This window comes from Mobula hypostoma, chromosome 9 (assembly GCF_963921235.1).
Source record: "Mobula hypostoma chromosome 9, sMobHyp1.1, whole genome shotgun sequence".
NCBI classification, from domain to species: Eukaryota; Metazoa; Chordata; class Chondrichthyes; order Myliobatiformes; family Myliobatidae; genus Mobula; species Mobula hypostoma.
The window spans coordinates 138,193,697-138,207,886 of record NC_086105.1 but is presented as its reverse complement, the minus strand read 5'-3'; the positions used below and the strand labels follow the sequence as shown (position 1 = coordinate 138,207,886).

Below are 14,190 nucleotides of genomic sequence, written 5' to 3'. Positions count from 1 at the left end.
TTACCTGGTCCATTTCCGACACCTCCCTCCCCTTTCTAGATCTTTCTGTCTCTGTCTCTGGAGACAGCTTATCCACTGATGTCTACTATAAGCCTACTGACTCTCACAGCTATCTGGACTATTCCTCTTCTCACCCTGTCTCTTGCAAAAATGCCATCCCCTTCTCGCAATTCCTCCGTCTCCGCCGCATCTGCTCTCAGGATGAGGCTTTTCATTCTAGGACGAGGGAGATGTCTTCATTTTTTAAAGAAAGGGGCTTCCCTTCCTCCACTATCAACTCTGCTCTTAAATGCATCTCCCCCATTTCACGTACATCTGCTCTCACTCCATCCTCCCATCACCCCACTAGGAATAGGGTTCCCCTGGTCCTCACCTACCACCCCACCAGCCTCCGGGTCCAACATATTATTCTCCGTAACTTCCGCCACCTCCAACGGGATCCCACCACTAAGCACATCTTTCCCTCCCCCCCCCAAATCGCTCCCTACACAACTCCCTTGTCCATTCGTCCCCCCCATCCCTCCCCACTGATCTCCCTCCTGGCACTTATCCGTGTAAGCGGAACAAGTGCTACACATGCCCTTACACTTCCTCCCTTACCACCATTCAGGGCCCCAAACAGTCCTTCCAGGTGAGGCATCACTTCACCTGTGAGTCGACTGGGGTGATATACTGTGTCCGATGCTCCCGATGTGGCCTTTTATATATTGGTGAGACCCGACGCAGACTGAGAGACCGCTTTGCTGAACATCTACGCTCTGTCCGCCAGAGAAAGCAGGATCTCCCAGTGGCCACATATTTTAATTCCACATCCCATTCCCATTCTGACATGTCTATCCACGGCCTCCTCTACTGTAAAGATGAAGCCACACTCAGGTTGGAGGAACAACACCTTATATTCCCTCTGGGTAGCCTCCAACCTGATGGCATGAACATCGACTTCTCTAACTTCCGCTAAGGCCCCACCTCCCCCTCGTACCCCATCTGTTACTCATTTTTATGCACACATTCTTTCTCTCACTCTCCTTTTTCTCCCTCTGACCCTCTGAATATACCTCTTGCCCATCCTCTGGGTCACCCCCCCCACCGTCTTTCTTCCCGGACCTCCTGTCCCATGATCTTCTCGTATCCCCTTTTGCCTATCACCTGTCCAGCTCTCGGCTCTATCCCTCCCCCTCCTGTCTTCTCCTATCATTTTGCATCACCCCCTCCCCCTCCAGCTTTCAAATCCCTTACTCACTCTTCCTTCAGTTAGTCCTGACGAAGGGTCTCGGCCTGAAACGTCGACTGCACCTCTTCCTATAGATGCTGCTTGGCCTGCTGCGTTCACCAGCAACCTTGATGTATGTTGCTAGGATCAATTAAACTGTTTTTCTTTTAAAAAGGCTAATGGATATTTTTGAGAGGTAAAATTACATATGTAAATAAAGTAAATAGGAAAAACATTTCCCTGAGCAAACAGATGATCAGAATCCAGTTTAATATCACTGACTCATAGAACGTGAAATTTGTTGTTTGGCAGTATCAACATAGTGCCAAGATATAATTATAAAAATTACAAAAAATAAGTTGTGCAAAAAATGGACTAACAAGGTTACATTCATGGACTGGTCGGAAAAGTGATGGCAGAAGGGAAGCTGTTTCTGAATGACTGAATGTGGGTCTTCAGGTAGTACAATAATTAAGAAAAACAGATTTAAATAAGATTAGTTGAGAAATAATAAATTAATCCAAAACACTAACGGAGATGAGGAATTCACTGACAAGGAGGCAGAACATTTCACATTTAGAAAGTACCTGGATGAGTGTTTGATGGCCATAACCCACAAGACTAGAACTATGAAGAAGTAGAATTGTCTCAATAATTCACACTTGGCTGAATAACCTCTTTCACCACCACAAACCTTTACAATTCTGATTTGTATGATGCACACACTTAGATTCCTAGATCCTTTAAAGCTTCCACTGCTCTGTGCTTTTCACCATTTGAAACTAATGACTGCTATGTACGAATGTCTTTAATTTTAGACTTTCATCTATACGTGTTAAATTGCCAGCTTGATTTGAGTCATAATTAAATTTGTATAAATGGTCTTTTTCATTAGTTGTTACTTATAAACAGTGGACAAATGTGGCACTGATACCGATCCAATAGGATTCTATTAAACACCTCCTACCAAAGAGTTCTGCCCATTATCCTCACTATCTCCCGTCATTCCCCCTAACCATATCAGCAATTTGCCTTCAATTCGGTAAGCTCTAAGAACTCATGAGGAACTTCATCAAATACTTTTGGAAAGCCCATTATGAATGCCATCCACTGACATTCCACAGGAGACTCTTCTTAATGCGGGGTGTAATGAAGCCAGAAATAGAAGCCCAATATTGTTTTAAAGGATTTGAGGGGTGAGAAGGGATCAAGTTGGAATTGGCTTAGAAGCAACCTGTGGACAACCATGTATTCCATCTAGAGTGGAGAGGAGTCAGCCTCTTTCATCTGTCTCTATACCAAATTACAATCTTGTACTTCACTGAGAGTGCAAAGACAGAGCATTTAAAATCTTTAAAGTTTCTTTAGAATCTTAATTAAAATTGTCCAAAGTATTAACCAGTAAAAGGGATCACGATTTAAAATACGTATTTTGTTCAAAATGCTACTGTATTTACTTCTCATTTCTATCACAATTGAAGAATGGTACACATCCAAATCAGAAAATGAATTTAATGTCCTTACCCAAGAATATTTTTTACTAAAACTTTCAATTTAAACCTTCGGCCCGAATCTCCAACAAAAAGGAGTGACGTGTCAATTACATTTGGATGGACCATCTATAAAAGAAATTAATTGTGCTCATTACCTGAATTAGCATACAAAATATAACATGGCAAAAGCTTTACCAATTGCTCTACTTCTCAAACGATACTTACTATAGTTGCAGAAGACTGCCAGTGCTACTGAAGCTTATTGAGTACTGGTTAAAGCCATACAGATTGTGAAATGAACATTGAGAACAGAGTCTGTAAGTTTTGCCTGTAATCACTGGAGTTTAGAATATTGAGGTATGAAAGATGTTGAGAGGTTACTTTCGCTCAGAAGCGATATGGTCTATTTTCAGGTCTTTGGGGGCGGGGGTTCACCACTTAAAACTGAGATAAAGAGAAATTACCTTGGCGAAAGTTGTTGGGTGCTCAGAACTCACTAAAGTACTGAAGGCTAAGCCGAATAGAATTTAAATAGACTTATACCATAGGATCAGTGATGTGCTGACACAATAGTAGAGAAGGCTCAAGTTACTCCCATCTCTATTTCTCATGGTACGTCTCCAAAATGTATCTTAAATCCATATCAATTATGTGCAGTCAATTACAAAGATCTTACTTGCAAAGCTGTCAAATCGTTGTTTAAGGAGTGCCCCACAAGGACAGCATCAGGGGGTAAAATCTTCCTCAGCATGGCCTGAACATCCTTCAGTTTTGTTTTCACAGTTAAAAGCATTTTCCAGGTAATGCCAGAGAACCTGAATGTACAATTTGTGACACTGCTTAGCTCTATCAATTCCATGAAACTTCTGACAACTATAAAATTGTATTAAAAAAATTAAAAATATATAGCTGTTTCTTACAAATTAGTTAAAAGATTTTCTGCAAGGCAATTATTATGATCATGCACATCAGCCTTTTAATTGTCCCAACAATTTTCCTGGAGATAGAAGCATTTATATAATCCAGAGAACAGGTAACCTGCGATAACCAAATTCTCTAAAGGAATTAGACTGAAGTGATCGCTCAATGATTATATTAAAGGTGTATTTGGAAATGCATTGCTGCTTCTGTCCAAAAGAATCAATGACAATATGGAATTCTGTTGAGGTAAAATTTAAATTTTATAAGACAAATAACAGCAAGGGCTAAAGAATTCACAATAAAAATAACCAAATGAAATAGAAGCTTTCAGCGGAGTAATTTATTCAATGTTAAATCACACAAACTAATAAGGTCATGCAGAATCTAACTTGAACCGCTTGCAGCTTACGTTAAAATGCTTGAGATAATTTATTGGATCATATCAAAATTCAATAACATTGTGACGTAAAGGCTGTATTCCTGTTTGATGTGTGACCCAATAATATTCTAGTTGTACATTAAAATGTGAGATTACACAGGCTGACTATTGCACAGGTCACTGATTGGAGCAGAAAGCACAATGATAGCATACCGGATAAACATAAGGCAATGCTTCTGACCCAAGAGGGAATCTCCCTGTCATCCAGTACATATTATTTATGACAGCTCTATTATCAGTATACTATTGTATATTTAACTGTATTTCACATATGCACTTTGTCAACTTGCACATCTAGAAAATGCATTTTTATCTGTTAATATTATTGTGCTGATATCATTTTGTGTGTTATATGTGATAAAAGTACTGTTTTGTTTCGTTTAGCTGTATACATGTGTACATGAAAATAAACCTGAACTTGAATTTTTATGCTACAATCTTCTGCCAATTTCCATGATTAAGAACAGCAATAGCAGCAGATGCAAGGCCTATCATTAAATACTGAAACCCATATCATAACACAGCATTCCACTGGATCTTACGATGAAGTTTACTACATGTCTCTAATCACTAATACCAAAGCAATGCAAGTACTTCAGCCACCACTCCTTAGTATGCTAAAACCATCAACGAACTTTCAGTCATATAGCAACCTTCAAGACCTCAAAGGGATTTCAGGACAAACTTCTGAATTGTAGTCACTGACATAAAATGGAAACTTGGTAGCAAATGGGAACATAGCAGATTTCCATAAGTAGTAACGACCAGATAATCTTAGAACATTGAACAGTACAGCACACTGAAGGCCTTTTGGCCCACAATGTTGTGCTGCCCCCTTGAAACTATTCTAAGATCAATCTAACCCATTCATTCAGGTGTCTATCTAACAGTCTCGTCCTCCTTCCTTCCAAAGAGGAAAGCCCAAGCATACTCAACCTTTTCTTTCATTAGACGTGCTCTCTAATCCAGGCAGCATATCCTTCCTATAGTAAGGTAACCAGAATTGGCTCTTGAACTCAATCCCCTAATTAATGAAGGCTAAAATCTTCTGAAAGTAAATCCGAATGCTGGAAATATTCAGCAGATCAGGTGACACCTGTGGAGGTGGGAGGGAGGGGGGTACATTGTCTGTTTAAATGCAGTTTTCCACCATCTGGAGTGTCTGACCTGCAGAGTTCCTCCAGCATTTTGTGTGTGTTGCTTTCTAGATTGTTCCTTTTTTTGTTAGTTGAGTCAAATATTGGACCTGTGGGAGATCTTTCCTACATTTCCTCAAAATATGGACCTTGACTTTAGAGCAACAAGTAAGAATGGTCTCATAATGAAACATCAAAAGCCCATTTCCTGCCACAGATGGTGCCTGACCTCCTGAGTTCCTCTAGTATTTACTGGTTGCTACAGATTCTAGCATCCCCAGTCTCTTGTGTCTCCAAAGGTTTTTATTCTGGTCAGCAGGGAGACCCAGCACTTGGCACCGATCTATGTATGAAGACTGAGCTTAAACACTTTGAAAGAAAACAGCTGAACTTGCTGGAGAAAGGAATGTAGATCCTTATCAGTGAGGCTCTAAGTAACCACAAATACAACATGTAGGACCACCCGAGGACAGTTTTGAAGCAAACGTGTCTATGAAATACTGAAAAACACTGTCAGGTAGGAAACATTTAATGAAACTTACCTAATACAGAATCTAAAATGTACTCTTAGCTGTTGACCTTCATTCAATTTTCTGCGTCAGATTAGTCTTTTCCTAGCCTTTAGTAGCCTCTATTAAAGGAGGAGGAGTATGTATGAGGAGTGTTTGATCGCTCTGGGCCTGTACACGCTGCAGTTTAGAAGAACTGGGGGGGGGGGGCGGGGTCTCAATGAAACCTATACAATAGTGAAAACTCTAGGTAGAATGGATGTGGAGAGGATGTTTTCAATAGTGGGGAGTCTAGGACCAGGGGACACAGCCTCAGAATACAAGGACGTCCTTTAGAATGGAGATGAGGAGTAATTTCTTCAGCCAGAAGGTGGTGAATCTGTGAAATTCATTGCCATAGACAGCTCTGGTGGACATGTCATTGGTATATTTAAAGTGGAGATCGATAGGTTTTTGATTAGTAAGGGTGTTGAAGATTATGGGGTGCAGGCAGAAGAATGGTATTGAAAGGGAAAATAAATCAGCCATGATTGAATGGCGGAATAGACTCAATTGGCCAAATGGCCTAATTTGGCTCCCATATCTTATGGTCTCTGCAACAACTAAGTTGTTCCGGACTTTAAAGAGTCCAATGGTGGAAGAAACAGACAGCAAGTTCACAGCTTCCATGCTTGGAAGTCTTGAACATGCTGGCTTTTACGTAAAGAAACAAAGGTAGTTCAATAAATAACTGCTGGCATTTCCCTGCAACTTCTCATCCAATGTTATGGGATCTCTTAGTTCCAAGTGAGAAAACATGGATTCGAGTTTATGTCTCACTTAAACTAAAGCAACTCTGAAATTATTGCACCTTTTCAATTTTAGAGAGATTGGAATGTCAGACTAGACTTGGTACTCACATTACTGCAAAAGCAGCTTGGAAACACGACCTTCTGAGTCTATTGCTACTTGGCTGCACTGAGTAACGTTTAGCTCATTTAATGAAACATTTAAGAGATACTCGGATAGACAGACGGTTGAAAGAAATGGAGGGCAATGTGGGAGGGGAGTGTTAGATTGATCTGAGAGCAGGTTAAAAAGTTGGCACAACATCGTGAACGAAGGGCCTGTACCATGCTGTAATGTTCTATGACCGAGAGGGGTTTGGGAATGTTTTGTTGAGTTGTTGCTAGTAAGTGGCATTATGCACTTAAATAATATAAACAGATAATGGTCTTGACTATTTTCAACGTACCACGTAATATGTTCCATGACACGGAACTGCACTGTGTGATTATGTAGCAAAATTAAAAACAGCCGAACAGTGGAATGAAAATATCTGAAAAAAAATCAATCTGAACACAATGAGAAAGAGGTTCTTTTTACGTATGCTATTAATCCAATTTGATCAATACCTGGTGAGGTAGTTAAGGATCTGGTTGTCTGGTTTCACTAGCTCATCCATCAAACAGTGTCCCTCTGCATCGACAACAGAGATGCGTGTCAGTTCTTTTCCCTTTCTGGTCAGGCACTGGAATAACTCACACAGATAAAAGTGTAAACACCTGGCATACATTTTTTTATATACACAAGGAATGAAAGTTATTATACCACTATTTGGTCTCATTTTGAGGTTAAGCACACATCTTAAACTGACAGCCTTGGCTTGGTGCAGGACTTTCATCCCCAGTTAATTGGTAAAGTCCTCATGCTCCAGTCCAAACGACTGAGCAAATAATTGAGATTGACACGGCAGTACAGTCAAGTGATGCAGTATAAAACATCTTTTAGATAAAAATGTGCCTGTTACTTCCATATGAGAAGGCTATTATAAAGAAAATCTACTGTACAAACTGAGATAAACCAAAAGAGCTGCCGTGATGTACTAGCCAGAATTAATCACCGTCGCCATAACAGATTAACTAGCCATTTTCCTTACTGCCACTTTTGCAGCTTTTTACATATAATTTGCCTCTATATTTGTCAACTTAACAGTTAGAACATTTCACAAATATTTGTAAGGCGTTTTAGAGTTTGGGCTGTGCTGTTAGACTACAAGAGATAGAAGGAGAATTATACCATTTGGCCCATCAAAACTGCTCCACCATTCCATCACGACTGACTTATTACCCCTCTTAATCCCATTCTCTTGCATTCTTCTCATAACCTTGATGCCCTTACTAATCAAAAGCCTATCAGCCTCTGCTTTAAATATACCCAATTACCTTACATACAGCCATTTGTGGCAATGAATTCCACAGATTCGCCACCCTCTGGCTAAAGAAATTTCTCCCCATCTCTGTCCTAAAGGGATGTCCTTATACTCTGAGGCTGTGCCCCCGGTCCTAGACTCCCCCACTACTGGAAACATCCTCTCCACGTCCACTCCACCCAGGCCTTTCAATATTCAATAGGCTTCAATGAGATTTCCACCGTGCCCCCTGCCCCACAGTTCTTCTAAACTCAAGCAAGTACATGCCCAGAGCCATCAATGTTGCTTATAGGTTAACACCCCATTCCCGGGATTATTCTTGTGAACCTCCACTTAACCCTGGAGGCCAGTACATCCTTTCTTAGATAACAGGCCCAAAATTGCTCACGTGTGATCTGACCAATGCCTTATAAAGCCTCAGCATTACATCTTAGAAACAAAGAAAACCTACAGCACAATACAGGCCCTTCGGCCCACAAAGCTGTGCTGAACATGTCCTTACTTTAGAAATTACCAAGCGTTACCCACAGCCCTCTATTTTTCTAAGCTCCATGTAACTATCCAGGAGTCTCTTAAAAGACCCTATCGTATCCACCTCTACCACTGTCGCCAGGCAGCCCTTTCCACGCACTCACCACACTCTGCATAAAAAACTTACCCCTGACATTTTCTCTGTACCTACTTCCAAGCACCTTAAAACTGTGCCCTCTCTTGCTTGCCATTTCAGCTCTGGGAAAAAGCCTCTGACTATCCACACAATCAATGCCTCTAATCATCTTATACACCTCTATCAGGTCACCTCTCATCCTCTGTCGCTCCAAGAAGAAAAGACAGAGTTCACTCAACCCATTCTCATAAGGCATGCTCCCCAAACCAGGCAACATCCTTGCACCCCTTCTATGGTTTCTACATCTTTCCTGTAGTGAGGTGACCAGAACTGAGCACAGTACTCCAAGTGGGGTCTGACCAGGGTCCTATACAGCTGCAACATTACCACTTGGCTCCTAAACTCAATCCCACAATTGATGAAGGCCAATACACCATTTGCTTTCTTAACCACAGAGTCAACCTGCACAGCAGCTTTGAGTGTCCTACGGACTCAGACCCCAAGATCCCTCTGATCCTTCACACTGCCAAGAGTCTTACCATTAATACTATATTCTGCCATCATATTTGACCTACCAAATGAACCACTTCACAATTATCTCGGTCAAACTCCATCTGCCACTTCTCAGCCCAGTTTTGCATCCTATCGATATCCCGCTGTAACCTCTGACAGCCCTTCACACTATCCACAACACCCCCAGTCTTTTGTCATCAGCAAATATACTAACCCATCCCTCCACTTCCTCATTCAGGTCATTTATAAAAATCACGAAGAGTAAGGGTCCCAGGACAGATCCCTGAGGCACACCACTGGTCACCGACCTCCATGCAGAATATGACCCATCTACAACCACCCTTTACCTTCTGTGGGCAAGCCCGTTCTGGATCCACAAAGCAATGTGCCCTTGGATCCCATGCCTCCTTATTTTCTCAATAAGCCTTGCATGGGTACCCTATCAAATGCCTTGCTGATAAAATCTTTGCTTTTATATTCTAGTACTCTAGAAATGAATGCTAACACTACAAAAATATTTAATGCTATTGTATGTTGCCACATTATACTCCTATTAACCTGTTTAAAATGCCAATTATGTTTTCGTTTTGTGTCTTTTAAAATCATACTAACACGGTTACATTTGAACTTGTTGAGGTTGTCTCTTTTCAATCCTGTAGTTGAAACTAATTTGCTCTGATTGCAAGAGTTGTGGATAAAAAACATTTTATTATAAAAACAACGGAAAGCGAGTGACCAACTTGGGGCTCGGCTTCAAATTCACATTATGGGGGTGCGGAAACGTAATATGAAAGTACCTCCACAGAGACACCAAAGCACAAACTTTGAAGTAATTTGTCAGTGAAATAACACAATCTCTGTAGGGATCCATCAATGGTGACTCGTCATTACCTCCTCAGGAGTACTAGGAATAGGAATTAAATTCTGTCAAAGCCAGCAGAGTCCAAATCTAATTTTAAGTAGATAATTAATTGTTCAATGATGCACTTAGAGGGACAATCTTTTGAGCAGTATATAAACAGAGGTAGCTCTAAATACTCTCACAAGAATTTCAATTTCCTGGTCCATCTTTTAACTTCAAGCATTGATAAATTATCTGTTCATTTAATTAATTTACATTGCTGTGTGCAAGCTATGCCATGCTTGCAAATGTTTCTATTTACTCACAGGATGAAGATATCACTGCTAAGGCCTGCATTTGTTAATCATATCTGATTGTTTTCAACTATGTGTATAGTCATAGAAAACTACTGCACAGAAACAGGCCATTCAGCCCACACAATCTGAGCTGAATCAATAATCTGCCTAGTCCCATCAATGACACCTGGACCATAGTCCTCCATACCCCTCCCATCAGTGGAGTTCAAATGGGACAACAGATAGACTTTAATGTGAACAACTCAGGTTTTCCCAACCATGATTCTCCTCTCCCTGCCCCCTTCCCACTCTCAGACCACAATAGAGATCCATATCAGAATCAGGTTTATCATCACTCACATATGTCATGAAATCTGTGCTTTTTTTTGTGGCAGCAGTACAATGCGATACATAAAATTACTAAAGTACTGTGCCTTAGGCACCCTAGCTATTAATGTGCCTAAAACTTTTGCACAGTATTGTTGTTGCTGAAGATGTTAACCTAGAAAATTAAATTACCATTTCACAATCTAGTCCAAATAATGGACTGCTGTCAGTTACTTCAGTTGTGCATCTGCTCTGAACAAATCCTTCGGATCCTGGAAAACCTAAAATATTTTTGATATAAAAGTTCAGAATATATTTAGTACAGTGGTTTATACATTCTACACAACAAAATATAGACAGTGGTAGTCATTTACAGTTCTATTTGAATTGACCACATAATTCTTTTAAACTTCAACATCTGTCAACAGGGTGAGAGTAAGCAAGCACGGAATAAGTTCAGCTAAAGCAATTCTTATCACTGTTTCTGGCTTGACCACTGGATTATTTAGCTACCAGGAGTCAGTGAAAAAGATTTTTGCAAGAACAAATGACATTTAATCAACGTCCTCTCTATTTTTTTTCAGCTGCATGAATCAACCGTTGCTCTGAGCAGGAAATTTTTACACGACCTGAGAACTATGCGGTACTAAGTATTTTTTTAAAATAAGAGTATTATTAATATTTAAAATGAAAATTGGAAAATCTCATACTTTTGATTTTATTAATTGCAGGATATGAGGGGGAACGTCAACTCAGACCATGAGAGGCCTGCATCGGGCATTTTCATGCCTTACAAGGCGCAGATTGGAAGTCTGTGTGGGGCGCCACTCCTCGCACAGACTAGAGCAATGTGTGATTAAGTGCCTTGCTCAAGGGCACAAACACGCTGCCACAGCTGAGGCTCAAACTAGCGACCTTGAGGTACCTAGATGGATATAATGAAATACAGTATAACAAAGAAAACCTTTCACATTTCATAAACTTTTAAACTTAGACGGCGTCAATGTTCAGTGGGCTGGCAATTTATTAACAATGAGCTATAGACTTCAATTCTGTGTTTATTGTTACAAATAGTAACAGTGTTGTAACTTGAAACACTGACAACGTAAATACATTGAAGCTCCAAAATGTTCCAAAGTAAAGGTTGAGGTACATTTATTATTTAGAAAATTTATGGATTATTTTCATTAACACATAATTACAGTATTTTACAATTATATTAACAGATTTCAAAATTGTATTAGCATAACTTTAAGATCATATTAACATAATATAAAAGAAAATCCCAGCTGCGCAGCAACAAAGGCTACGTGCGCAGGAGCATTTCAGTTACTGCGCGGCCACACACCCTGACAGCTTAGAGTAAACAGTGCATTTGATAACTTTTTATGAAACTAATATTAGAAGCTAAAATATCCAAAAGTGGAAAGGGCCCGAAAACATACAAGGGAGCTAGAGCTTTACTCTTTGGAGAGGAGGAGGATGAGAGGAGACATGATAGAGGTGTACAAGATAATAAGAGGAATAAATAGAGTGGATAGTCAGCGCCTCTTCCCCAGGGCACCACTGCTCAATACAAGAGGACATGGCTTTAAGGTAAGGGGCGGGAAGTTCAAGGGGGATATTAGAGGAAGGTTTTTTACCCAGAGAGTGGTTGGTGCGTGGAATGTACTGCCTGAGTCAGTGGTGGAGGCAGGTACACTTGTGAGGTTTAAGAGACAACTAGACAGGTATATGGAGGAATTTAAGGTGGGGGGTTATATGGGAGGCAACGTTTGAGGGTCAGCACAACATTGTGGGCCGAAGGGCCTGTAATGTGCTGTACTATGTTACTGTACTATATACATAGAACAATACCATGTTCTATGTATTATTTTTATGTGATATGTGGTATGATAGCGTGGTGGTTAGTGTTGTGCTTTAGTGCCAGCTATAAGATAGAGATCCAATTCTTGCCACTGTCTATAAGGAGTTTGTACATTCTCCCCGTGACCATATGGATTTCCACCAGGTGCTCTGATTTCCTCCCACATTTCAAAGATGTACAGTTAAGTTTAGTGAATTGTGGGCCTGATAAGTTGGCACATAGTGACACTTGCGGGCTGCCTCCAGCACATCCTTGGCGCAACAATTTCACTGTATGATTTGATGTAAATGTCACAAATAAAGCTAATCTCTCCTCATCACTGGGACATAGGGCATCAACAGCAGCTCTCCAGAGTCCTCAGTCCTGAGCCAAAGGTTGAATTGACCTAAGGCTTCCACTTTCGCCACACAACTTCATACATCTTCTCGGCGAAGATCCTTCCTCTCCTTGAGATGGGGTTTTTGGAGCTTCTGTTGGTGTTTCTGTAGCTCTGGGCTTGTACGGGACGGGGTTGCTAACCCCGTGCCCAGCCCTCCTCCTTTCGCAGCCATGCTTGGGACCATCCATGGCTGAGTTCGAGTGATTGCACTACTACCAAATGGTCTTCTAGCAATCTGCCCCTGACAATAGGGGCTCACAACAAGACCCTGGAAAAACAGAGCACTTGCTGTATCCTGAGAGTTCCTTTCAATTCTTGCGATCACTCGAGTCAAGATGTTCTCCTAAGGGGTTGTCTATTGGTGGATTCTCAGGTGGCTGTAGAAGCCAAATCACGATCCACATATTCTGGTACAGTACTGGACATGAGTAAATGGTGGCTGTGGCTAGTAGTTGGGTCTTTTGACTGCTCATTCTCTCCTTTCGCAACTGCAGCACTTCAGATATCACTCCCATGTAGTGCAGATCCCTCTTGAAAAGATTTCCTCCAGGAGCATCTATGGAGTGCAATGACTTCCCAGTTTTTAGATGCAATGTTGAATTCTTCAGGCCGATTTTTATGTCATCTTTTAAGTGTTTCCTTTGCCCATTGGTGGCTTGCTGACCTTCATTCAGCTGGGAGCAAAGGATCTGTTTGGGGAGACTTGGGTTAGGCATTTGAATGATGTGACCTATCCATCAGAGTTGTTGTTGCTATAACATGGTGGAGACACTGTTCATGTTGGCCTCCTGCAGTACACTGATGTTAGTGTGTCAGTCCTTCCAGATGATCCTCAAAATCTTTACTAAGGATCTTTGGTGGTATTGTTCTAGGGCTTTCAGGTGTCTACTGTATGTGGTCCATGATTCAGCCCTGTACAATAATGCTCTATAAACTAAAAGTTTTGTTTGGACCTGTAGGTCGCTGTCTTCAAAGACGCTTCTCCTTAATCTTGCACCAATTCCACTAGCACTACTCAGGCAGTAATTGATCTTTGAGTTGATGTTTGCTTTTGAGGAGAGAATGCTGCCACGGTAGGGAATGTAGGGCAATTTTGTCAACTTTTATGGAGGGATTGATAAATGGCTGGCTGGGTGATGGCTGATATAACACCTGTGTTTTTTTTACTCAAAAAAAAAGAGCCAGGGCTCTATACGCCTTGACAAAGACATTCAGGATACTTTGGAAGTCTCCTTTAGAGTGTACTGTGATATTGTTGGCATCTGCATACTGAAGCTCTGTGATAATGGTGGTGCTAACCTTGTTCCTGGCTTTGAACTGGTTAAGGTTGAAAAGCCTGTTGTCCATTCCACACACGATTGGGATTTCCTGTGGCAGGTCTTGACCAAGGAGGTGGCGGATGGCAAATAGGGTGAGCACAATAATACAGTCCTGCTGTGGCTGACATGCCATCATGTGTAG

At 41.0% G+C, this 14,190-nt stretch overlaps 1 protein-coding gene across 4 annotated transcripts in view; it reads right to left on the bottom strand.

Annotated features, from left to right (window-relative positions):
* LOC134351403 (RNA exonuclease 5-like) overlaps positions 1–14,190 on the bottom strand; it is a 62,167-nt gene that overhangs the window by 31,271 nt on the left and 16,706 nt on the right. For 3 of the 4 annotated variants that reach the window (XM_063057502.1, XM_063057503.1, XM_063057500.1), the window contains 4 exons: positions 10,676–10,764; positions 7,103–7,227; positions 3,380–3,518; positions 2,735–2,829 (listed from right to left, as the gene is read on the bottom strand). In XM_063057502.1, the coding sequence (XP_062913572.1) occupies positions 2,735–2,829; positions 3,380–3,518; positions 7,103–7,227; positions 10,676–10,764 (448 nt within the window). The remainder of the gene's footprint in view (positions 1–2,734; positions 2,830–3,379; positions 3,519–7,102; positions 7,228–10,675; positions 10,765–14,190) is intronic. The other variant, XM_063057501.1, reaches the window with a different exon arrangement.